General features: G+C 36.6%; 1 protein-coding gene across 2 annotated transcripts; it reads right to left on the bottom strand.

Moving 5' to 3' along the window:
• Nucleotides 1-27,469, bottom strand: LOC112511518 (embryogenesis-associated protein EMB8). Of its 2 annotated transcripts, XM_025117165.1 has the most exons (15): nucleotides 27,217-27,307; nucleotides 27,047-27,119; nucleotides 25,287-25,376; nucleotides 22,821-22,882; nucleotides 19,164-19,264; nucleotides 17,918-18,007; nucleotides 17,330-17,452; nucleotides 13,429-13,506; nucleotides 5,579-5,664; nucleotides 5,406-5,454; nucleotides 4,006-4,062; nucleotides 3,808-3,938; nucleotides 3,643-3,726; nucleotides 1,786-1,855; nucleotides 1-539 (listed from the first exon to the last, which is right to left on the bottom strand). In XM_025117165.1, exons 3-15 carry the CDS (start codon nucleotides 25,370-25,372, stop codon nucleotides 114-116), a joined length of 1,443 nt encoding a protein of 480 aa, XP_024972933.1. In that variant the 5' UTR covers nucleotides 25,373-25,376; nucleotides 27,047-27,119; nucleotides 27,217-27,307; the 3' UTR covers nucleotides 1-113. The 2 variants fall into 2 exon arrangements, with proteins under 2 accessions (XP_024972933.1, XP_024972931.1); XM_025117163.1 differs by having other exon boundaries at nucleotides 27,047-27,469.

Here is a 27,469-nt window from a genome sequence, read left to right as displayed (position 1 = left end):
TGCACCAGATCAATATATTGAATTAGATACCGTTTAGAAGCCTTTATAATATATTGAATTAGATACCCTTTATAACAGTTCAACATACATAAAGTTACAAGCCAGCAGCAGATCTATAACTTGAGTGATTTTGCAGGTATTGTCTTCTTAAATTTCTTCCTAAAGAGGAAGTGAAGAGCAGCACCCATCAATGGCAATGTTGATATGATGGCAATATAAGCAAGCATCCATGTTGATCTTCTATTTTGTTGGAAGAGTTGATCTAACCATTTTACTATGCCGCTCATATCACGTGGTTTCACGTCCTTCATGTTCTCAGACTGCTTAAAGGTTCGACCACAAGAACGAGTGACCACATGATCTTCTGCATCAGGTACAATTATATCATCTCTCTTATCATCGACTTTCTGCCTTTCGGATGAACCTTCTCCAGCATCAGTTGCTAATGGATCATTGCCGATGGCAGCAACCATTCCATGTGCGATATTAACATATGGGCCTTTATCGACAGAAGATTCTAATCCACAATGTGGAGGATTCTGTGACGGAATGTTAGCAAGTAAGTAAGTCATAGCAGTATAGTTCAAACACATGATTACATTTATGTGTACCTCTTAAAATATGTTTAACCCATCACATTACTCTTGAAAACAGCTCTTGGGAAGAGAATCGAGGTTCCAGAAAAAGGGTTGAGGTCTACCCGACATGAGGCTTCAACACACCTCCTCCAACAGGCTAAATGGGCACAGATTGTCCCAAAGCATTGAGGGGGCTAGATGGGTACAGATTGCCAAAGCGTGTCGAGTCCCTAGAGTTGCAGACCTTAGGGTTTGATGCCGTGCAAGAATATATGGAACTCCAATAGATTACTATCCAAAGAACCCTTGGGGGGGGGGTCCAACATATATTGAGTCGAAAGGGTCCTAAAGCACCCCCTCTAACAGAGGCTACACGGGCACAAATTGTCTCAAAGTGTCAAGAGGGGAGTGTCAAGTCCCTAGAGTGGTAGATATTGGCTCTATCAGATATAGTAAATCAGGGTTTTTGCTTTCTTAGTATCCTTGCCTTTATTAGGATGTTTGGTTGTATATATATTGTATAGAATTCCCTACTAGTTTAATGAGAAATACATCATCCTTTCCTTTATTAGGTTGTTTGGTTGTACATATATTGTGTAGAGTTCCCTACTAGTTTAATGAGAAATACATCACTTTACTTGAGTGATTATGTTACGGATTTAGTTGGACTGGACCATAATATAAATAAACCAAGTATTCTAAAAGTATAATCTAGAAGGGCCAAAGGGGCAGAAAAGGAAAGTGGCTAGATGTCGGTTAGAGGAGAGAGTTTTACCTTTAAATAGGAGGGAGGTCAAACGTATTTTGGGGAGAGAATGTTTCCTAAGTTTCTATTGGCTCTCGCATTAGTGCGCAGTATCTTTAATCTGTTGAGTTCCATCAGATTACAAGCTCTGATACCATGTGAGAATCTGTAGAACCCCATCAGATCCAAAAGATCCCTTGAGGAGAGGAGGGGTTCCAACATATATTGAGGAGAAAGAAATGATCCAAATCTAGTCGATGTGGGACTCCAACACTACCATGAAGAATTAGTGAATTTACTGCCTGCGACTTCTCAGGAGTTTGTCTTTCGTTAAGAATTAGTGAAGTTGGGACTTCAACACTACCAATGAAGACCCAACAGCGTGCTTCTCCTGATTTACAGGATACTAAATCGTAATAGTATATACTGTTCACCAAATAGGACTAAAGAATCTGATTTCACCTTCTTTTGTGTATGCATGAAGGGGCTGCAGTGCAAAACGCCAAGGAATTCATTCACGGCTCTCACCCACCTGAAAATTGAACAGCATGGAAAAAATAGGCCCACATAGAATAAGCACAGACAAGCTCCGATTAAGCTATGAAGTCGCAGAAAAGGAAAATGCATTCTGATGAAACAAATAGTACTCCACACCTCCCAGATTGAGTAAACCAAATCAATGAACCCAGTATATCCCACTTGAGGGGTGGTCTGGGGAGGGTAAGATGTACCCGGACCTGACCTCTACCCCAAAGAGTAAAGCGGCTGTTTCCATGAAAATCCCCGCTTGTGAAACATGTGACATTGAGAGTAAGTCAGGAATGAAAAAAATTTGAAAAGCTGCTTAAGAGAAAGCAAAAGCATAAAAAAAGAGACAGATACAAGAAAAGCATAACCAATTTAAGGAAATTACACACCCCTAGTCCAAGTTACCAACTCTATCTCCCACCCTCTACATCTCCAGCTCCCTACCTCCCAGATTAAGTATACTGTTCATTTTAGCCCCATCCCAAATTTAATGTCGTTTACCTATTTCTTTGAATCTTCCCATTGTTAAATAGAAAATAACATTGTGACGTTAGTGGCTCCAATATATAATAAGTTATACGGAGATTAATAAGATTCTATACATTTAAAGATAGTTGGTAGAACTAGTAAGATAACTCATTTCTGGGATGCCCTATAAAATGTTAATATTCTTCATGGTGCTAACTTAATTATCATGGTTACTAGTTTCTAAATCTGTGACTCCCAAATACCCCCTCCAACCTTCCATGACCAAATGACAAGGGTACTGTAGGTAACCAATTTTTAACAATAATATGTCAAATATTTATCTAAGCATCAGGACAGGAAACTGTCGTTGAAACTCCAAAACTCAAGAAGTTTACATGAAATCGGTTTATATACAGTAGCACTTTGTAGAAATAAATAAATTCATGCAGGTTGTGTAGCATAGCCTACAAAATAAAATCATGCAAGCGAAAAAGGTTCCAATCACTTTAAAAGAAAATGCATGAGATGTTATACTAATTTGAACTTTTAGTGCACGTAGTCATGTTAACATCATTCACCCTCTTTGTAAAGAACTTGTTTTTCCAGCATTAAGCTTATCATTTTTAAGCCTACCTATGCATATTCATGTCCCTTTCCAGGTTGTGTTCATGTGTTCAGGTGGAAGTATGATTGTACATGACATCACTCTTGGGACTTATTAAATAGGGAAGCTTTGTGTGTGTATGAATTAATTGGCCCAATTAGTGGGAATGATAAAAGTAGGTCTTAAAATCCTGAAGGGTAATCTTAGTAATATCCATGAGGCTTATATGAAGTTGCAAGCAAAGTCATGACCTGAAGAATAAATCACTTCCTTTAACCGGTTCTCATTATCAATTGACAAGTTCTGCCACATGATCTTCCTCAATCTCCATCTGCATGTGGAGTTCAAATGTTGGTTTTTTCAGGCATTTAAGACTTGACATCTTAAAAAGCTTGATAGTTTCTCACAGGCCTTATTTAGTTATTTCTCTGTGCCACCCTGGTTCTTTAGTTAAATCAGATGTAGCTCCGTCTCTGTACAATCCTCTTCCTCCCACACCAATTTGTCCTCTTTTTCTGGGACCAACAACATGGCACATGCACTTTACACTACAACTTTAACAGATATAAGTGACTATGGATTGAAATATGTAAATTGATGGCAAGAAATGAACTAGTGGTATAAATAAGTACAATTTAATGCCATGCTTCCTATTGCAAATTGATATTAGAAAAGAATAAAAAACATATGATGGAGGTTTAGATAAATTAGGAGCATACCACAAACTAGATCCAGTAAGACCCTCAAAGAACGCAAGATGTCCTCCATGCCGTGTTGTAGCCAGCACAATATTTTTATTTTCTCTATTGGACCAACATATATGAAGAATTATAGATCATCAGGTGTCGGAGTGAATAGAGGATGAAAATAGCATAGAAGCATACCTGCACTCATCCCATGGAATTGCCTCTCTGGTACAGACTGGATCATCTAAAGCACTTATACATAGTAATGGAATTGAAACTTTCGTCACATATTGAGCACTGCTACAATGCCTATAGTATGTATCCACAGTCTTCAACAACAAAAATGTCACTAACAAGAAGTTGCACAACAACAATAATATGTTTACAGACGATTACCTCAAACTTCCCAACTAGACGAGTAGCATAATTGTCAAAATCCCGTATGGTACGTGACTAGAAAGGGGAGAAAGATCACTATATATTAAATAGTGTTTAAGTTCCAAATAACTAGCAGTTCAAAAATATAGGGTAAAAAATAAATAAATACAATAAAAACCAAACAAAAAAAAAGTACTTGCTGCAGATACAACATTTTATCAAATTATAGAAGCAACAGAAACAAATCCAAGCTGCAATAGGGAATAAATCGAGAGAATATATTTCTCAAACTTCAAAAAGGTCTATGTTGGTATCTTCTCTTAAATCAATGAGATGAAATTTCACAATCTATAAACACGAAATTAGTGAAATCAAACTTGGACTTATGTATCTACGAGAGAAAAAAAGAAGGCAGCATACTACATTCTTCTTCCTCAATAGTTTAAACTAATATGGGTGCGCCAAGTAGAAGTGAAAGTAAGATAGGACATGCATCATTTGGGTATGTGTTCTAGCTTAAACTAATATGGGTGCACAAAATTCCATTCTTTCGTTGGCATTGAGCACACACACACACATATACAGAGGCAGGTTCAAACAAGAAGGGGGTCAACGTATAACATGTGATTTTATCAAAGTATAACATGTGATTAAGTAACGGTCAAACCTCCAAGGCCATCAGACCAAGCACACGTGCCCCTGGGTTGACCCATTCCTTAATCACATGAGTTTTAGTATAAAATTACATGTGATATAGGCATTCTCTAGTTCTCTTACTTTGACCTTTTCGTTTGAACCCACCCTAGTATATATATATACACACACACCCTGCATCCTTCATTTTTAGTGTACAAAAGTCCTAGCATCTGCAATCATTGGTTCCTCGGTCTTAGTTAAGAGACTGGAAAGTCCTATGCATACATCTCTACCAAAAGAAAATAATCTAAAACTCGTCCAATTTTTCATTGAGCCTTATACTTTTCATTTTCTACAGCTAAATCTGAAACTACAATTCTAGAAATTGATATAAAGAGGAAAAAAAAAAGATAAAGGTCAACTGTGTGAGTGTAACATGAGATATGAAATCTTGACTTGGACAGACAGACAGTTTGACTGTTGAAAAGAAAGGGACTCTCAAAATTTTGTTGTGAATCATCAGTGGCAGTGCTCTGTTGGATCAAAATAACAAAACGACAGACACACAAGACCCAGTTCAGACACGATACAGGTCACATCACTCTGTACTACTATGATACTGTGTACCAAAAACTAAAACATTTTTCTTGTGATGATCTCTCCAGCTGTATGAAACTTCCAAGACACATAATGGTTTATCATACATACTAAATAAGGTGTGACAGACAAAGAGTGTTCGAGTACATTGCTAAACTATCTATGCAACAATAGAGCCTACATACCTTTATAATGCCGTCCCAATCAGCAAGTCGGGAATAAAGAGATTCATGCCTGCAATGGGAAACTAAACTTAACATGATGCAACTGCAAGCCTTTTATCAAAACAGTGAGTTTGTATAAACATCATATCGTCTGTTTGAGTGACCATAGATTTAAAAAAGTAGCGACCACATACAGTTGTGCGTATTCTTGAAGACCAACAGTAAGTGCCCTATCATAGAATTTTTGAACAGTCCTGCGACATATGAATCTTGAGCCAATCTGCCAAAACATATGCAAATAAATAAAATACATCGAAAGGTAATGGATATGAACCAAAAGGGTCCACCATATTTCTGAAATTTGAAAAAAGATGTTCATTGTTGAATTAGATTTAAAATAGAGTTCCATATACAGCCACCCCAGATGTTAAAATACACAAATGAACTACTAATTATGAGAGGTATTCATGTTAGCAAATATGTTAACTACTGAAGTACATCATCATATAGCATTATATATAGAGAGAGAAAGAGAGAGAGAGAGAGAGAGAGAGAGAGAGAGAGAGCGAGAGCAGGGGGTTTCAAGAGAAAACCTTAAAAAATAGAGAACAAGGAACAAATTATGTCCCCTCCATTCCATGTAATCGATGGTAGATTATGGAGGTGGTATTTTTGTAAATAATAGGATAACTAAGTGGAAGAGTATGGATTAACTTAAATAGATTAAGGTAAAACCATGGTTTGCAAAATCATTTGAGGCATACACTCGAGGCGTGGGGGTCCGAAGCTGCTCATGAGGCGGCGCCTCATGTCCCTGGACGAGGCTTATGCCTCAATTGGTGAGACGGTGCCTTGAGGCATTTCTGAGGCGCACGCCTCTCCAAACAACATTTTTTTCTTCTCCATTTCTTACTTTTTCCTCTCTCAAGAAGTAATTCATCTCAAAGGTCAACACAAAAAGTAAGTTCTTTTTAGTTTATGTCCAAATTTTTAGTATATAATATATATTTCAGTCAAGTATATATTTTCTATATCATGTATAATGTATTTTTTATATGTAAAATGTGTTGTGTATGTTTTTTTGTATATTTTCTGTTTTTCTGTATTATTATTATTTTTATTTTCTGTTTTCTGTTTTCTATATTATTTTCAGTTTTCTGTATTATTTTTCTGTTTTGTGTGGATTTGGAAGATGAAAGTGATAGTGATTATGGACACGATCGTGGAGCTATACAACTTGATCATGCTACGAGGAACTATAAGTTGTAGATTGATATGTTTTTAGACGTATAGCTAGTAGTTTATGAATCTATGATGTTTAAAGTTTGGTATGGAATTATGTTACGCATACTATTAATATTTATGAATTTTATTTGTTTTATGCCTCGAGTCACGATTCCGCTTTTAAAACCTTGGGTGGGTTTAAACAAAAGAGTTGACTTTTCAAGTATATTTTCTTTTTCTTTTAAATAAATATAGAATTATAAAATCTTAAATATAATTAATTTTTTAATCAAACAAATTATATCATAAAAACAAGTAATTTATATTCTTTAACGCATATCGATATATGTTTTTTCAATTTATTAACTAGGTCTCCATAAATCTCGATCATGAGTATATTCACATATTAATATATAATACATGCGACTATGATTGATATAATTTACATGGATTAGCATGAGTATTTCACATGTGAATATACATTACATGTGACTATGAGTAATATATATTACATGGACAATCAAGAGTAAATTCACATGTGACTATACATTACTAGACAAAAGGTTTCATAGAAAGCTCTTATAGACTACCAAAATCCCCCTCCCCCCAAAAAACCCCTCTTATATCTCCCAAAAGGAGTATGAAATATATCTGAACTAATGGATGGACTATACATCACTGACTGCCGGTCCTTTGGACCTCAAATTTACATCCAGCATAGTAGCGAAGAGATTTTACTCGAGAAGAGATACCATCTAGCTTTGCTCAACATTGTTAGTATGTGTCGGTCACCAGAGTAGTCCATTGAATCTTTATAATTTATTATGCACTTCTACTTAGATAAGTGATGACTGATGATTATGTACAATTGAACGAACATGAGAAAACTTTACATAACAAACTGAAATCTTTAATGAATAATTTCCTACATTGATTCAGAAGTGTATGTAGAAGCTGATTTACAGCCCAGTAAATATGGAACCAAGATCCCTAGAAGTAAGAAAAATTCTAAACCTAGCAGATAATACATCATGTTTAGCGCCTATTAAAAGATACAAATATTATACATAATTTGACACAAACTCAAGGATTCAAGCTGTATTCACAACATTTTTGGAAACACGTGTCCTGGTAGGGTAGCCAGGAATATGCATTGTTAAATAATGTTATTTTTTTGTCTAAAACAAGAAGCTCAAATATTCACCAGATGAGTTGCCTATTGAGGTCAAAACGCTATTTTGTGAAGGAATTGGAGCTTAAATGAAAGAGGGATACATAATGTATTTGTAATTTGGTAGAACATAAGTTTAAACTGTATATCAATGGATATAGGTATATCTTTAGAATAAAGCTAAAAAATACAGTCCCTAATTTGTGTCATTTTTCATATCAGAAAATCAACATCATTGATGATCGAAAGTTGGCTATTGGTAGTCGAGTGTCCAATCCTATTGCAAAAGTAGGACATGATACATGTATGTACAACTTCAGGAGATATCATATAGATCAGCATCTATAGAATTTATGAACCAGACATTGAAGGTCTCTCTMTCTCTCTGCTTTAATCTGTATTCCTAATCCATAAAAAACGAATTACAAAGACTCTACTTTATAACCAGGACACTAACAACCAGGCCTTTATTGTAGGGAAAGATAAACACAATCTATCTAACAAACTATGAGTTGACCGACAGGAGATAAGGATCTCCTGTTATCGGCTGATTTTTGACTTTCCACACTCACCCTCAAGCTGGGCTATGATCATACCCAGCTTGGACCGTAACTCTTCGAACCCAAGTCGTGATAGAGCCTTTGTAAGAATATCTGTTGTTTGCTGTTTTGACGGCACAAAAATTTCAGTTGAACTTCTTCCCGGTCTATCTTCTCTTTATGAAGTATCGATCAAGTTCCACATGCTTAGTTCTTTCATGGTGCACAGGATTCTTTGCGATATCAATCACAGATTTGTTGTCACAGAGTAGAGTGATAGGACTATTCATTGTTACTTTTAGCACTGACAAAAGTCTTCTCAGCCATACTCCTTCGCAGATTCCATGGCACATGGCTCTAAATTCAGCCTCAGCACTTCTTCGAGCTAAAACAGCCTGTTTTTTGCTTCTCAAGTTGCTAGGTTCCCCCAAACATAGGAACAGTAACCTGCAGTGGATCTTCCATCTGTTCGTGATCCACCCCAATCAGCATCTGTGAAAACTCTTACCTGCTGATCGTTTGTCTTTCCAAAGAATAGTCCCTGTCCAGGATTTTGTTTCAGGTATTGCATAATTCAAACAACCGCTTCTTGATGATCTTCTGTTGGTTGGTTCATGTACCTTCTCACCATCCCAACAGCAAAACTGAAGTCAGGTCTGGTATGTAATGAATAAATTAGTTTTCCAACCAATCTTTGATACCTTCCCTTCTCAGTCAGTTTTCCATCTTTCATTTGATATTTTCCTTGAGGATCCATAGGTGTTGAAACTGGTTTGCAACCCAACATCCCTGTTCTATGGTATACTTTCTTTGTGTTTTACAAAAATTTCCTTTGTGGGGTCTTACAACCTCCATTCCAAGAAAGTATTTGAGCCTTTCTAGATCTTTCACCTCAAATTCCTTGGCAAGCACATCCTTTAAATGCTTAAGCTCCTCCACATATCACCAGTCAAAATTATATCATCTACATACACAATCATGATGGCTTGACAGTAATTCGGATGTAATTTACTATTTTAGTTAAAAACTAATTATAGTTTTCCTTTTCTTTTAAGTCCCATATATTGAAATAAATTTTCTATTTTTGCAAATTGCAATTTGGAAAAGGGAAAACTGGAAAAGAAGGAAACAAGATCTTAATCCAGGGTTTATTCTTTTATCATTTTATATTTTGTATTCGGGGTTTTGGTTTTTATGTTCCCCTCATTGTATTTTTTTTATTATAATTAATATAAATCAACATGGGAATGAGATACTTAGCTTGAATAGGTTCTAAACTTTTTAAAATATCGCATGTTTCGTTGTTTCATTGGCTTAGGGGCACTTTTTATTATTTTCGCATAGGGCATCAAAAATCTTAGGATCGGCCCTGAGCACGAGAAACTAGAGACTGCATGCCGTTTTTAACAAGAGCGGAATACTCCTTAGCCATAGCTTGACGCCACTCAGGAGATTTATTGGCAATGGTAAACGAGATTGGTTCAATAGGTGTAATGGAGGTGGTGGTAAGATTAGCTGAGGGATTGAAGGGAACCCCGTTGTTTGGGGTTGGGTCGGAGGTTAGGAGGATGTTGTCTAGGAGGAGGAGGCGGTGGTGGTGATGGAGAGGAGGAAGTGGATGATAATGGAGATGAAGCACTGGTATCTAGATCATGGTGTAAAGGGGAAATGGGTTCAAGAGAAGACTGAGAGATGGGCAAGAAAGTATGTGGTGAACTGGGCGGATCAGGTATTACAGAAGATGGAGCGACAGGTGGAGTGTTGTTGGTTACCATGTGAGGTGATATCGAGGAGGTGTAGGGACATGATGATGTAGGTGAGGAAGTGGGGGTAAAAGGAATAGCAAAAGCGAAGTGGTCTTCATTGAAGCGAACATAACGAACATGTATAAACGCTCGGTCGACAGGTCAAGTCAACGATAGCCATGATGGAAAGGACTATAACCAAGAAAGACGCAAGGGGTCGACCGAAAGTCAATTTTGTGATGGTTGTATGGTCGAAGGTGAGAAAAGCATTGACAACCAAAGACCCGAAGAAAGGAGTAATTCGGAGATCGTTTGAAGAGATGTTCGAACGGTGATTTGTTTGTTGAGGTTCGCGAAGGCATGTGAGTGATTAGGTATACAGCGGTATCGGAGGCATAATGCCAAAAATGTTGAAGAACACTGGATTAAGCAAGCAGAGTGAGACCAGTTTCAACGACATGTCGATTGCATCATTCCACGAAGCCGTTTTGCTCACTGGTGTGAGGACGTGAACGGCGATGAACAATGCCAAGGGATTAGAAGAAGGGAGATAGATTTTGAAATTCACCACCCCAGTCAGTTTGAACGTTTTTGACCTTTGTAGTAAATTATCTTTCGACCATGGTAAGAAAACCTTTGAAGGTGTTGTAGACATCTGGTTTTTGAGTCAATGGATAGATCCACATAAAACGAGAATGATGATCAACATATAGCATAAAGTAAACGGTGACCTTCAAAAGATAGAATAGGTGCAAGACCCAGACATCACAATAAACCAAATCTAAAATTTTATTATTTCGAAAGGAAGAAACATGTAATAAATGTTTTGATGATTTGCCCATTTGATAGGACATATAAAAAGGTAATGTCTTATTTGTAGCAGGAATAGAAAATCTAGAGAGCATAAAATGAAAAAGACGCTGATGTGGATGACCGAGCCGCCTATGCCAAATGGTAGAGAATGCACGATCAGCAGCAAAAGCGATTTTATTGATAGACTTGAGTTGGGAAAGACGAACAGAGTAAAGACCATTTTCACTGAGGCCCGTAATCAGGGCAGTGGGTCTAGACTTGTCCTTCACGACAAAAAAACTTGAGTGAAATTAAAAGAAAACATTGTTATATAAACAAAATTTCTGGAATGAAAGAAGATTTTTGTGATTTCTAGAACATGAAGAATATTAGATAGACAAGGGTTTGTGTGGTGAGTAAATGGTTGAGGAGCCAATATGAAGCATAGCGAGTCCCTTACCATTACCAACATGAAGAGCGTTACTACCATGATAAGCTTCAGAATTATTCATGCTTGCTAAATAAGGCGTAACATGATTGTTCGCTCATGTGTCTGGAAACCATGAAGTTGATTCAACATATGGGGAGGCACGGTTGTTGGCAAAGTTAGCAGTCTGCCTAGGACGACTGGTGGATGAATCACGATTAGGATGTTGTGATAGGAGGTGCCCAATACTATAGCGGTTACAAGTTCCATATACTGTGTTTTGATTGGATGCCCAGATAAATTGGCGACCATCGCCACGTCCACGGCTGCTACCATGAGAAGCTCCTCAGCAACGATTACCAAGGTTGTTGTGGGGCTGATGAGAACCATAGAAAGATTGAGGTCCTGAAGTTGCAACAGGCATTAACTGATAACCAAGGGTAGATGCAATGGAACTGATCTGAGCAGCAAGTTGTTGATGATGATAGACAGAAGGCTGTGACAAATTGGAAAGCTGTAACAAACCAGAATTGCCAATGGTAGCTGCAAAAACCTGAGTAACAGATGGAGTAGAGGCACGAGTTTTCCCAAGCATGTAGTCATGGTCACTGAGAAGGGCATGAAGTTCATTGAAGGCAGCTGGGAATTGACATGCGGTGATGGTGGATTTAAGACCATTATATTCTTCATGGAGACCAGAAACTACAAGCATAACGAGATCTTTATCTTTGACAGGTTCGCCAATGGCAGCTAGAGCATCTGCATAATCATGTGCACGATTGAGATAAGCCTCTGGAGTTTCATCACCTTCCATCTGAATCTTGAGAAGTTGAGTTTTCAATGTATATTCCCTGGATGATATGTCAGGAGCATAGGCTCGTTCTAGGGTAAGCCATAGATCACGGGAAGTTTCACCCTGGACATGTTGAAAAGAGGCTTTGAAGATAGTGGAGATAATAAGCATGCAAAACGTGAGCATCACTAGAAATCCAAATCGGGTAATTAGGGTTGTCTTGTGGATTGGTGGTAGCCTTTGGATCGGAAGTGGTTGTGGTTGACGGTAGATGCTTGGATGGACATGGTACAAGTCACTTTCTCCTCGGCCATATTGACGCCACTCAGGAGATTTGTTGGCAATGGTAAACGAGATTGGTTCAATAGGTGTAGTGGAGGTGGTGGTAAGATTAGCCGAAGGATTGAAGGGAACCTGTTGTTTGGGGTTGGGCCGAAGGTTAGAAGGACGTTGTCTAGGACGAGGAGACGGTAGTGGTGACGGAGAGGAGGAAGTGGATGATAATGGAGATGAACCACTGTATTTGGATCATGGTGTAAAGGGGAAGTGGGTTCGGGAGAAGATTGAGAGATGGGCGAGAAAGTATGTGGTGAACTAGGCGGATCAGGTATTACAGGAGATGGAGCGACAGGTGGAGTGTTATTGGTTACCAAAGTGAGGTGATATCGAGGATGTGTAGGGACATGATGATGTAGGTGAGGAAGTGGGGACAGTAGGAATAGCAAAGGGGAAGTGGTCTTCATTGAAGCGAACATGACGAGCGGCGGCAGATTCCAGCGACGGCGGCGGCAGCGGACGGTCAGATTAACAGAGGTAGCGGTGGCAGCGGACGATCAGCCTTGTAGTGGCGTGACCAAGAGGGCAGGTAGGGTTTATGTAACGCTCTGATACCAAGATAAACCCAAGGTTTAGTGTAGATTTGATATGTAACCTAATTGCAATCGGTCTCTATACATAGAGATACTAATTACATAGGAGTGCCCTCTACATTATACTAATTGCACTTAAGTACATTCAGTCTAACATCGGCTGACTTTTGACTTCCCACAGCATCCCATCCCCTTGATGTGACGTGTATTATATATTTCCAGACAGTTCAATTAAGCATACAAACATCCGTGTCCTAATAGCATTCTTACTCAAAACCCTAAAACTTTGAAAATGCGAATGAACTGTGATTACCACTCCTTCATGTTGGTGAAAAATGTGCAACCTCAAATTTGAAGATAGATTAACATGGCACTGTGGAAACACATGCAGGCATAATAAAGTTGTCAGCCTACTGAAATTATTGGCCACAACAGTCTTTTTAGAATAGATCCATGGAATGATTCTTTATAGTAGTTCACTAACCAAAAGGTCCCAAGGAGAGCAAATAGCAACGGCTCCAGCAATAGGAATATCTTCTCCATCTTCTCCAAGATACTTGACCTAATAATTCAAAATACAGAAAATGTTATTCATTATTGTTTTCACTTACAACCAAGAACAATGAAATTTCAAAACATTAAAACAAAAGAACTCATCTACATCCATCAACATGAGCCTAATCTTAGTCTTGGAGATGAGCTTGATGTGCAAAGTAGACTCATTATTGCAACACATTTGTATCCTATCGAGTAATATATGTAGATACATATCTAGTATAATTATCTAATTAGTATTTAATATTTAATATTTATCTTCTCTTTAGATAGATTTAAAGTTTGTTGTAATCTTATCAGATAAGTATAGATTCTAGATAGATGCAAAGTTAAAATATATATTCATGCTGAATACTTCAGCTTTCATGGTATCAGAGTCCACCAACCATATGCCTGATTCAAATATTTCTACGGGCGTTTCCTCCCGTTCATCAGTTCCAACTGAATCCAGTTCTGAACCCCTTCAGGATATATCCATCACCTCCCATAAATTAAATGGAGAAATTTTTACAATGTCACAATCTGTAGAACTGTTTATGTGTGACAGGTCCAAGTTTGGTTTTCTTTCTGGTTCAATAGACAAGCCAGATGTGGAAGCTGAAGGCTTTGAAAAATGGGAAGCTGAGAACTCTATGATCATGTCTTGGTTGATCAACTCAATGGAACCAAACATATATTATCCAGAGTTCAGTCAATGAGACCTACTCTTATCTTGGCAAGATAGGTCAATGGTTCGAATAAAAAACTCGTTTGTGGGAAGCCAGGGAAGGAGAAAAGACGATGACTCAATATTACACAGATCTGAAGACTCTCTTACATGAGTCCGAGCTGTTTATTGAGTTTGAATGGAGTTGTTCAAAGGACCAGACCTTGTTTCAGAAGATGGTGGAGAGACGGAGAGTTTTTGAGTTCCTTGTTGGCCTAAACAAAGACCTCGACGAAGTGAGGGGACGCATTATGTGCTACATGTTCTTAACTTATCCTGCAATCTGATCTCTGTTAGTAACCTCATTCGAAATTGCCATTGTCTAATCAAATTCCTATCCACCAGGTGTATTTTTCAGGACCTATGCTCGGGGAAGACGGTTGGCAGTGCAAAGGAAGTAGGGGGATTTTATCACTTTGATGATGGCAGCCTTTTAGAAAAACAGGTTCAGAAACCAAGTAGTTCCTCTTTTTTGTCTAGAAGATGAAAAAAATGTTAGGGCACTATAGACTTGGCCATCCTAGTTTTAGTTATCTCAAATATCTGTTTCCGTTGATGTTCAAAAATAAAATATGAGTCATTTCCAATGTGAGATATGCAAATATGCAAAACATCATTGACATGTATATCCTTCACTTAAATACATGTCATCAAAACCTCTCTCTCCCATACACAGTGCCATTTGGGGTCCATCAAGAATTAAGAGTTCCTCGGGTAGTCCAAGGTTTATCACCTTCATTGATGACCACACCAGGAATACTTGGGTATACCTTTTGAAAGAAAAATCAGAGGCTGCTGAAATTTTTAAAACTTTTCTGTTATGATCAATACTAATTTCAGTCAAGAATTCAAATTTTAAGAACTGATAATGGGCGTGCACATTTTAACTCAATTCATAGTAGCATTACAAATGATGAGATTCCGAAGTCGATACATGAAGCTCTAGCGGTTCCAAGATGGAGGCAAGTCGTGTTCGAAGAAATGAAGGCTCTACTAAAGAAGGATACTTGAGAACTAACATGATTACCTGAAGGAAAACACCAGGTAAGCAACAAATAGGTCTTTACTATCAAGTACAATGCAGACGAAACCATAGAGAGGTATAAAGCAAGAATTATGGCTAGAGGATTCACGCAGACTTATGTCAGTCCAGGAAACATTTGCTCCGGTTGCTAAACTAAACACGGTAACAGTTGTACTATCTTTAGCAGTAAACCCTGACTGACCACTTCATTGGCTCGACATGAAAAATGCGTTCTTAAATGGAGAACTAGAGGAAGAAGTCTTCATGGATGTTCCTTTGGGATTTGTTGACGTGTTTTCGGATGGGTAAGTATATAGGCTAAAGAAGTCCTTGTATGGACTAAAACAATCACCAAAAGCATGGTTTGGGCATTCTCAAAGGGTGTTAAGGAACAAGGTTTCTTACAAGCACAATCAGATAATATGTAGTTCTACAAACACTCAAGAGGTATGATTGCGATTCTTATTGTGTATGTGGACGATATTGTGATGACAGGAGACAACCTAGAAGAACTTAAAGCATTAAAAAGATTTCTTTCTAAACAATTCGAGATTAAAGATCTTGGAAAGCATAGCTATATCACAAAGAAAATATGTTCTAGATTTATTGAAGGAACCGGTAAACTTGCATGTAATGAACCAGAAACGTGAAATAGAGGAAGGAAGCACTCGTGTTGACAAAGATATCAGAAATTGGTTGGGAAGTTGATTTATTTGTCCCACACAAGGCGTGATATTGCCTTTGGTGTAGGATGTGTCAACAGATTCTTGGATTGTCAAAAACAGAGAAACGCTTCAAAGGCGTGTATCGAATTCTACATTTTTTGAAAGGAACTCCACTAAAAGGGATACTTTTCACGAAAAATCAAAGTAGAAGTATTGAAGTATTTACTGATTCATACTGGGGAGATGCAAGTAATGGTAGATCAACATCCGAATATTGTACATTTGTTTGCGGAAAACCTTGTTACCTGGAGAAGTAAAAAACAGAATGTTGTGTCTAGGAGGACTGCAGAGACAGAACTTCGTGTTTATGGCTCAAGAAGTTTGTGAGATTATTTGGCTAAAAGAAGTTTTGAAAGAGTTATAGATCCAGCTTGACACTCGAATGAAGCTCTTCTGCCATAAACATAGCTCATAATACTGTGCAGCATGACAGGACCAAGCACGTCAAAATTGATCGAAATTTCATCAAGGAAAACCTAGAAAGTGGAGAGATTTGTATTCCATATGTAGCATCTACAGAGCAGTGAGCTCATATCCTTACAAAAAGATTATTCAAACAAGTCTTCGAGGAATCTATAGTCATGCCGGGCATGATCGATATCCTTGCTCCAGCTCGAGAGGAGTATTGAGCAATATTTGTAAAAGAATATCTAGTACGTTTATTTAATTAGTATTCAATATTTATCTTCTCTTTAGATGGATTTAATAGTTTGTTGTAATCTTGTCAGATAAGTATAGATTCTAAATAGATGCAAAGTTAGTTAGACATGTACCCTATATATTCATTCATGTGATCAATAGAAGAATATACACTGCTGAATACTTGAGCTTTCATATCCATCAAATGAAACAAAAGGTCGCCGACTCATTTATGAAAATGCCAAGTCTCTCACATGTTGCACGCACCATAACCTATACTATAAAGAGATTTCTCCTCCTTCAGTTAAATAATGTTGCACTTGCACACACCATAACCCGTACTCAAGAGAAATGCATGCTTCAGTTGTATAATAATCCGTATCTCAGTATATAACATCCAAGGATGACTTGTCATTGTCCATTGAGATAGGAGCCTAAATGATTCTTCAACAACAGAATAAAATTGAAGCATGCTCGTTAAGTACTAAATACAACACAAGGAAAACATAAAGCACAGAAAATTACTAAATACATCAATGTTAAAAGTACTAAATACATCATGGTGATGTATTGAACATGTAACTTGTTAGATACTTCTCTTTAATGTAGTATGCAGAATATATAAGTAGCTACTTCAAAAGCACCATTGACAATGCCTGTGATTTAACTTGGTAACAGAAATTTGCTAGAAGTTTAATAGGAAAAGGAACATAGAAGAATGAAAGACCATAGGTACCAGAATGTTGGCACCAATGCTAGTTCCAACAGCAAAAAGAGGTGCATTGGGATATTCGTGATGAAGATAGTTGATGACATCTCGTGTGTCTTTTGTCCACCCCGCATTATAGAAACAATCTGACTACATGCATAAACAAATAAACAATTAGCTTGAACTCGAGTGATCTAAATAAGTAAAACCTGACAAATCAGACATGAGAACACAGAGCACAAAAAGAATTAAGCAACACTATAGCAATAAAAAACGAAAAAGAAAACGTTACCAATCTGATTCAATTGATAAGGTTCTGTTTGAATTTGATTCAAACTCTGGTAAAGTATCAAATATGATTGTTTGATTGAACATGTTAAATAACCAGCCGGTTGAATAGTTTATAATCATAAAATCAGGAACAATAAGCTCCAAGACAAAAACACGATAAATAAGGTTGTCAGAAATTAATGAATGTGCAAAAACAAAAGGAGCAGCACAAAACATTAAGTACGCCAGTTAATAACAAGAGGGAAGATTGACCCATATAATTCATGCTTCCCTTTCATTCAATCCTAACAAAAGCATGCAACATTTAGCTAAGAAAGTACTCACTGTAACTGAAATCCCTCCAAGTCCTCGGTGATTGCAAATAACAACATTCCATCCACGTTCTGCCGTGGAGAAGGCAAGATGCTTGAGGTACTAAAATGTTCTCAAAAAAATCACAATCATATAGTCAATACAAGGACAAGATGAACCATACAAAATGCAAATACACTTTTTGAATTTATTTTCTTAGGTTACTTGCTCAATTTATTCATTTTATGAGATGAAAGTGCAGAAAGGTAGCATATTACTACTGAAAGGAAGAAACAAGCTACAACTCAGGGCCGTGCCAGAGGGTACCAAGGTGAGATTCCAAACAGGGCCCCCAAACTTTTTTGGGCCCAATTATATATATTTTAGTTTTTACCCAATGATATATAGGGTTGGGTTCTGGTTAGAAAGAGAGTTAAGATGAGAAGCGTAAGAAGGGATCTCCACCCTTGGATGCACATTAGAATGAGATGCACCGGATCAATCCCCGTATTAAGCACGATTTATGGGTGGGTTTGAGATTAAAGGTGATCAAGGGTCCAAATCCCTTCTTACGCTTCTCACCTTAATTCTCTTTCTCACACGATCCTTCGCCATGATATATATTTGATCTTTAGCCCAACTATCGATGTCAAAGTGAACAATACTAATAGGAAACCTACATCTTAATCTGATGCATAAATGTGTTTAGCCATCTAACAAGACTCATGAAGTGAAGTATATAAAAACTCGATATATGGATGTTGTTGCTTCAAATGTTCTACAAAGGGTAGACTGTGAACAACATATTTATTCACTCTATCAATAGTTGAGACAGATCTAATGTACTACCTACTACTATTACTATTAGCACCACTCTTGTTTTTTTTTTCAAATAGTCAACAAAATAACTTTTGATGGTGCAATTAATTGATTGAATGATGTTATCCATTACATACAATGATACAAACAATAAAGTATGTCCAATATCAAGCACCTTAAGTTCAGGGCATTTAATAATTAATATATGGTCTCAATATTACCAACATTTATATTAGAACTAATCTATCTATAGTTAACCAATTCCCAGCTCACAACCTCAAAGCTACTCCAAGTATATGTATAGGTTTTTCCACCACCTTGCAAGGCATAGATAGTATAGTATATCACTAAAATTAACATTAGCATGATGAATGCTGAACAATGATATTTGTAATAAAAATACCCATAAGAATTAAAGCAGTTCACTAAACATTCAGACTTGACAAATGTTTGAGCTTACAGCTGAAGAAGAATCACTAGTTAATCCAGGAATTACAACTACGATGGGGGTTTTATCATGTGTCAATGAGGCATCATCTTCATATGTTGGATCTCCCAAAACTGCAAAAAGTTTCACAAATCACAATAAATGAAACTTAATCTTACAACGTGTTCGCGAAGTCAATTAACAAGCTTCTCATCATACAACACTTTGTTAGAATCAAGACCGGTGATTCTTCTCACATCGTGTAAGTAATAAAAACATATCAAGCATCATGCCCTAGAAGTAAGTTCATACAACTATTTTTCATGGTGAGAACACACTGAGAGCTTACTATACTGGAAGCAAGATGGATCCTACAACTAAATAACCACTACATTCTTGAAAAATAGTAATTAAAAAATAATGTTCATTCTTTACATAAACATCTAAATCATTAATCAATAATTGAATAGAACCTAATACATAAAATAAATTACTACAACTAAGAAGGATTGAAGGGTAACAATAACCATGCATTTTATAAGCTTACAGTCAAAATAACATTAGCACGTTTGTTGTAAATACCCTAGTTGCCTTAAGGAACTCAACATGATCATGATCAAAATCAACAAGCCCTTGTCTCAATCGAGCTTGGGTACAAACTAAACATAATGAAAAACAAAAACTAATTTTAATAGGCTTCAAGATATAAGTTAGCAACAACATAAAGGCATTTAAACTTTGTTCCACCAATAATGAGTAAACATGAAAATGGTCATATCAACATGAGTATATTTCTATGTTTTCTATATGTATTAGTGCATGAGGAAAGCAGCTTTAAACTAAAGTAACTAGTATATCCTAGATTTTACAATTGAAGGACAACTTCTAAGGTGTCACACTAAAAGAGACTGATAACAGTGATTGAGAATCAACCCATAGATACCGTTGAACCACTCAAACACAAAATAATCCTTTAAAGCACTCAAATATTTAGGAAGTCAAGAAAAATGAATTCGGCTTACATGGCTCCTATGAAACCTTAATCAAAAGAACTATGCCAAATGTTGGCAAGTCTAAAATAGAGAATAAAATGTGTTTTCAATTGAAGTCTTTGTTAGTTAGAAGTGTTTACATCAAAGTTATATAGCACATCCCACATGTACAACTTTGCACAAAACAAACAATGGTCTTTATGATTTCAATGCACCTTTTACCCTCTTTATTGGATTTTTGTACAAGTCCTTGAACCTTTAACTTCTAGCTTGTTTAATTGCATTTTTGGTTTCTCTCATGGCTAGCAATACAATTTTGGGCATAACGTTTTCAGTTCATCAAGTGGAAACACTCGCCATACACAAGTACAAGATCAATGGGACTTGCGGAATGAGAAGAAAACAAATATGTATGTTTGACGTTGTTTACCAAATTGACTATCCACTTCCATGGGTATGATGATTGTAACACCCTAGTTTCTTTATTTGATAAATCTCAATATTTAAACCTTAAATGCAAATATTTATGAGTAATTCAAGCACTCCAGCAGCTGTTACATTTAGTGAACATCTTAATTATAAGACTAAACAAGCTAGTGATTAGTTGTTAAGGATAGAAATGTGTTGGCAAGTCTAGTAAGCATGACTAAGAAATCTAGTGATGAGTTGTTAAGGCTAGAAGTATGTTGGCAAGTGTAGTAAGCATGAATAAGCAATCTAGTGATGAGTTGTTTAGGCTAAAAAAATATGAGTTGGCAAGACTATTGATTACAAGACAAGTCTAAGAAACATGACAAGGAGTACTAGAAGCATGAGTTGTTTAGATTCTCTTACCCTTAGAGATGAGCTGTCTAGATTCTCTTATCCTTAGATGAGTTGTCTAGATTCTCTTATCCTTGTTGTCTATATTCTCTTATCCATAAGAAATGAGTTGTCACGATTCTCTTATCTTTATAGATGAGGTGTTAAACTCTCATAAGAGTACAATCTTGAGAGCAAAAAGAACAAGTAGTTAATGCAATGAATTTATCTAATAAATGGGGATTGAAGGGTCAGTATTTGTGCATATCAAAAATAAGAAATCTCTGTATATATACATAATTAAGCTTGAAGAAAGGAACCAAAGGAAAAAGTAGGCAAAATCAAGGTGAGTACTTCTGTTATTTATGAGATACATGCATATAAAAGTATTTTATGCATTACAAGTTATGTTGGCATGCTTGTTTTACATGAAAATATTGATACACATACATATTCAAGATATGCATGAGGACATGTTCTAATACAAGTATACACACAACACATGAAAATCATTTACATGTTATCATATGTGTTACACAAAGGCATGAAATTTTTTACATGTTATGTATAACCATAATATCCAATGTACGGGATATTACAAGAAGGGACGTCTTGCAAACGGACCTTATAGGGTAGCCTTTTATGGACGCGGGGGTTAGCAAACCTCAAGACAAGTAGGGCATACATGCATGTGACAAGTGAGATCTCAAAATAATGGTTTATGCATGATAAAGAATAGTATTTTATGAAGGTTTATGCATGATAATAAAGAATAATTTTGTACATGATCAAGAACTTTAATGAATTATCATTCACAAAATATCATGAAAATTTCTCATTCATGAAACCATAAATACTCACTAAGCTTATAGCATATCTTATGTATGTATCTCAGGAAAGAAGTAAAGAGGATTTGCATAAAGTAGTATGGTTTTAGTCAATAAGCAAGTTCTGTTGTAATACAAACTATGGTTATGTTTCCGCTAAGTAATTTCTTCTTTGATGTAATTTCAAGATATGTTATAAATAAAGCTGAATTTCAAGTTCAGATTCAAGATGTAATAGTTTTATCATGTAAAGTAACGACACCCAATATATAAGGACGTGGGGCGTTACAATGATAGAGCACGATTCAATACTTTGGTTCCAAAATGTGATGACAATTCCTAAAGCCTTTCAACAACCATGCTACATCCTAAGATGGAGCCTAATGACATAAGATTACCATCATATTTCATGTAACCACAGTCCTTGGTATAAATTTTCAGTCTGTAGATGATAGTTCAACTCTCCTAAAACGAGAGAACTTATTGAGATATCTATGCGCATCTTACTTGTTGAATCCTATGTCTCACAAAATTTTCGCATCATATCTCTATTCCGAGTTTTTCATAGAGTTAATCTTAAAGGCATTGCCTATGCTGGGATGTCATTTGGGAAATAAAGATATTGCAACGCTGATCACGTATTTTCATGGACAACTACTAAGATTAAGTAACATAAATGAGAACATATATTACAGCTCATGAGTTACAACTTCAATCCTGCGGCTACGGGCAGTAGTAATGTTATCTATAGCAACAATACAAAAGTGACCAGTAACAGCCGTAGGCATTAACTTCTCATGACCGACTTCAAAATCCTCCTGGAGTAAGGCTAAAACACATCAAAATCCAACAACTGCTAAGAACTGTCCAGGGTTAGGGTTATCAGGTAGACAATATAAATTCTTAAAACTATTCAAAGTTGAGCTCTATAAGTTGGAACATACTATATGACAAGAAGATTTACACTATAATATAACATCTTGTTATGTGTATAATGTGTAGTGTGAACTTAGTAACGCATGGATATTTGTCTGATAAGGTACATAAGATATGTTATATGTCTGCATTACCATCAGAACTTCTTAGCCAATCCAGAGCAAAAGTTCCACCATCAGATGCATGAAATAATTGTCTGGGGCATACAGAGTAGAAAGACACTATAAGAATAACAAACATATAAAAGCCAACTCTATTTGAAAACATATAGAATCCCGTTCAGATAAAATCAATAAAATACAGGCATGTAGGTTCTATAAACTATAGCATGATTATGTATGACAATAGTTGCATAAAGACCGAGTCATGGAACCAACAGATCAAGAAAGGGTGTTGCTCAGCTATTAATTGGCTAGTAAAGTAGAGGCACTTTCAAAGAAGTTGGTCACATATATTTAATATAAATTTTGATAGTTGAAAATTATGGTGTATGAGTGATCGAGTTACATGTTTAACACTCAAGCCACCGTGTTATGACTACTTTTGAAATCAATTGGCTAGCATCAGCTTCTACAAGAAACTTAATGCAAAGCTAACTTGGCATATGTGGCATCATTTGTCCACAAATCAAGCTGAAGTGTACCAAAATAGGCAATGTGGAGCTTATTTGTCAATTTCTTAACAACAATCGTGTTGATGTGGACTTTTTGTTTGACTAAAAAGAATATATTCTGATGAGCAAAAACAATATTGTTCAAGGTGCAACTCTGCTAAGACACTGTACTATAAAAGCAAATTAAATCACATTTCATTCATTAGTAATATTCCTAATAATATTTAGAATCAAATGAGCAAGTACAAATGCATAGAGTACAGCTTATAAAAGCGAAATGACTTCTAAAATTCAAACTAGATTAGCTTCAACATCACAAGCAATATACAATTGCAACTAGAATCATTTTGATTAGCTTCCGCAATCTCTCAACTTTCATCCATGCCTCCACTTCACATTCACACAACTTTGATCACCCACCTCTTCGCCATATGTCGATTTGCTCCTCAAAAAGATTAAGACATCAATATTGTGCAAAACAGAGAACTTGGTGGAACCCCACAAACCACCCCCTCCCTCCATCCACACCCACCACCCATCTGCTCTCCACCCACCGCCACTACCACCTCTCTTCCCCACCAATCTCCTACCTGTCATCTGCCTCTTTGCTAAGGTAACATTCCTTAGACAAAAACTAGCACAAATAATTAGAGCAATTACACCTGAACCTTCCTTTGAACATTTGCCATTGGATGGGCCAGCAAGGCAGCAACATGGCTACAAACACAATAGCATTACCCACCTCACCGTGATTGGCAGGGATCTCCAGCAAGCGCTTACTAACTTGCTAAGTTGCTGACACTCTAGTTGTGGAGGTAGTCATCAGCACATGCTCCAGAAGCATCCCCATCTATAACTCCATTATCAAAATGTAGGCATCTGGTAATAGTTTGAGACATTAAAAACATTAAACTAATTTTGGGTTGGGTTTCATTCATTGCTGTTTTTTCTGTTTAGTCATGTAAGGGAGGTCGAGGAGGTTGGGGCAAAGCATAACTAGGGGGAATATTTAGTATATTTGCGTTAAATAATTTCTATTGTTTGTACCAAATGTTTTGGTATTGGCACAGTAGATTCGAGATCAAATATTTTTAATTTAAATACCTATTTCTAAGTCAATATTAGATTTTGCCAATAAGATTGCCATGTCATTATTTTAAAGAAATGCCAGCTTTACCTCAAAGTCAGTGGTGAACAGTCACTTATAGGGTAGATGATGGTAATTGGATGCAAGCACCCCTAGAGTATTATCACTAAATATAATGCTAAGCTGGTTTAATAATACAAAAAAAGGACTAGCGATAGCTGACAAATTCCTATTTCGTCCACCACTGTTACATTTTGTATACTTTTCTTTCGTTTATTACTGGTACCTACTGTATAATAATTACACATCTAATTAAAAGTTTAATCAATATACATTCTAACTGCAATAAATTAGAAATTAGAAATTGTTCTTTCTGCTCTGAACTTGTGTATTTTCATTTTCATTTTAAAAAAATTATGTCTTCTTATTTATTTGACACAGTTTCTTGTTCTGCGTTTCCTCCACCAAGTACGCATCTTACTCAGAAACTTCTCTTGTTCTATTACTTTCGTATGACTATTAAAAACTTATTCATTCAACAAGTATTTTATGCTTATATAACAACTGCAAAAACCCTTTGTTACACAACACATATCAACATTCGCAAAATGATGGCTTAGATAATAATACATGGTACTAGTTAGCTCCATCTTATTACATCTGTTGTAACAACATTTTTCAGCATATAGCACTTAAATTAATCAAACGGCATCTTGTTTCAAATAGTTCTAAGGGTTAATATGGTAAATTCATGTTATTTAAATGTTCGCATGAGCATTTATCAAAAAGTACTTTTCACAGAGCATAGTTGTGTACAGAGCTTTTATATAATTCAAAAATGTTGATCATTACAGCACTGTTATTGGTTGTATCTAGCAACAGCTGACCAAGAAGATGTACCTTCTATAATTTACTGCAGGAGGTCTCCCAAAGAAATTCAAAAAAGCTGTTTGAATATGAGGACTTGAGAGCCAGGGTGTCGCCATGTACCTTAGAAGCAGTAGCACCAAAAAAACAAAAGATTACTACAAAAAACAATTCATAAATTATCGAATTTAAAGAAACAATAAGTTTATGAATAACCTATAACAGACTCACATCACAAAAAAGAGCAGTTACAACAGGTGCAGTTAGCTTTGAATTTTGTGCTAAGACCCTCATTTTTAGACATTTAACAAGCAATAAAGAAAAATCCACTGTTCTGTTTTTGCAAATTTTTTTAATTTCAAATTAACAAATGAGAAGTTGCCTTAGCGTATCTTGTCAATCTTAACAGGTCTAAATAATTGAAAAACCATCTCAGTTCTTCATCAGTTGAACTCTCTTGTAGGCTGTAGCACTCTATTTCTCAGCATCACACCATTAAATTTATTGTTATCATATATAAGGTTAAGCACCCTTCGATAAGTAAATCTTTTGAGTTAATTCAACAAGATGCTTACATGTATGAGAACTGTAATTATGTGCCTACAATATATAACATTTCTTTACACCTATGTTACCACCATTGCACCACAACATAAACATATTAAAAGTATGTCCATGTGCGAGGAAATAAGGAAGAATGTTAGTTTAAGCTAAACAAAAGCTACGGCAACGTCATTTCCCTGGTGGAAAGAGCAGAAAGAGGGTTTCTTATATGAATTGATATGGGAAAATCGGTACTCCCAACGGCTTAGCATTATTTGGCTGGTCTGGCGGAAGAATCCTAGCGGTCAGTCACATCAATAGCCCAAATCTAGGTCCCTTCAACCCCTTTCTCATAAGCTTGAGGTCTGAACAATAGGGTTGGGTTTGCTAATTAGAACAAAACCCAAATGTGCCAAGAACTCCTTTGCCCATCTCTATCTAGGAGCCCTACCCGGTGATGCTCAAACTCTAAAATTGGCTTCTTCTTCGACCAAAATATAAGAAGTCCTAGTTCGACTGTGATTAGGAAACAGCAAACTAAAATCAAATAACAATTCAATTATTCAATGAGGTGCTCATACTAAATTATTTTATACATGTGTCCCCCTCCATGATTACAAACTTGGGCAGAGCCCCAACTTTTTTATGACAGTGGGTGTCCGGTTCAGCTTGCACGCACCTCGACTAATCTCATGGGTTCCTGAAGTTAACAGCCAAGAAGACCTCCACTGGCCTTGAGGCAACAAAAACTAGTGACCATTGAGGAGCAAACCCAATGTCTTACCAGTTAGCCACCCCAAAGGGTTAACTTGCAATTCAGCAGAGCCTCTTAGATACGACAGGGTCAAGCTTGCAATCATTATCAAACTGATCAACCATACTACCGATGGTGGTAGGTGACATCTATAAACACTATGCGATGGTCATGTCACTTTCTAGTCCAAACACATGTTAGAGGTCTTCCTAGAACGATTAAACATGGAACTTATTTACTCTTTACGGAAGCTAGTCAGTAGATAAAATGAAACATGCAGTGCTGTTGCCAGTTAGTGAGATACTTGTATGTGATGCTTTCATACATAACAATTGCATTGCCGATTACAGGTTGACATGTTTACCCATGAAAAACAAAGCATGCAAGAAACACAACACGCAATTGTTTCTTCTATCATATAACAGACTAATTAAAGAATTTTCATGGAATCTAGAAATAGGAAACAAGATGAAATAGAAAAGGAGAAAAACTGAACCTGCCATGAAGAAGGTTACACTTGGAAGCCACGCCTTGGTAAATTTCAGAGGCAGAATTGTAGGTTAGAGACACTGGAGAACCTCGGAACAGAGTGAGAACATCTTCAACGAAATGGAACTCCAAGAAATTGTAGATGAAAATGAGGAGAAAACACACAAAAGCTATTACATAATGGATGATGGGTATGAATGTGAAGCCCTCGAGGATGAGCTCAAGAGCGTGGACCGATAATCCGATTGATTCCCAGAAATTATACGCCATTTTCTTTATCGTGGCAAGGAGATCGTCAAGGATAAATCATTCAGATTTGTAATTTTTGAATCAATGTTGGTGAAGTTGTTCAGCCGACAACCGGGAGTTTGACTTGAAAAGCGTTTGTTTGGCCCTTCCGTCCAACTGTAAGGTTTTGATTTCACAAACT

This window comes from Cynara cardunculus (assembly GCF_001531365.2).
Source record: "Cynara cardunculus var. scolymus isolate 2C chromosome LG 4, CcrdV1, whole genome shotgun sequence".
In the NCBI taxonomy this organism is placed as follows: domain Eukaryota; kingdom Viridiplantae; phylum Streptophyta; class Magnoliopsida; order Asterales; family Asteraceae; genus Cynara; species Cynara cardunculus.
Note: the sequence above shows the minus strand (reverse complement) of the source record. Positions and strands in the feature narration are given on the sequence as shown.

Coding starts and splice junctions, on each gene's coding strand:
- LOC112511518 (XM_025117163.1), bottom strand. CDS start 27,309: ATGGCGTATAATTTCTGGGAATCAATCGGATTATCGGTCCACGCTCTT. Junction 5,455..5,578: donor CTTCAAGAATACGCACAACT/GTATGTGGTCGC, acceptor TTCCCATTGCAG/GCATGAATCTCTTTATTCCC. Junction 540..1,785: donor TCATGCATACACAAAAGAAG/GTGAAATCAGAT, acceptor ATTCCGTCACAG/AATCCTCCACATTGTGGATT.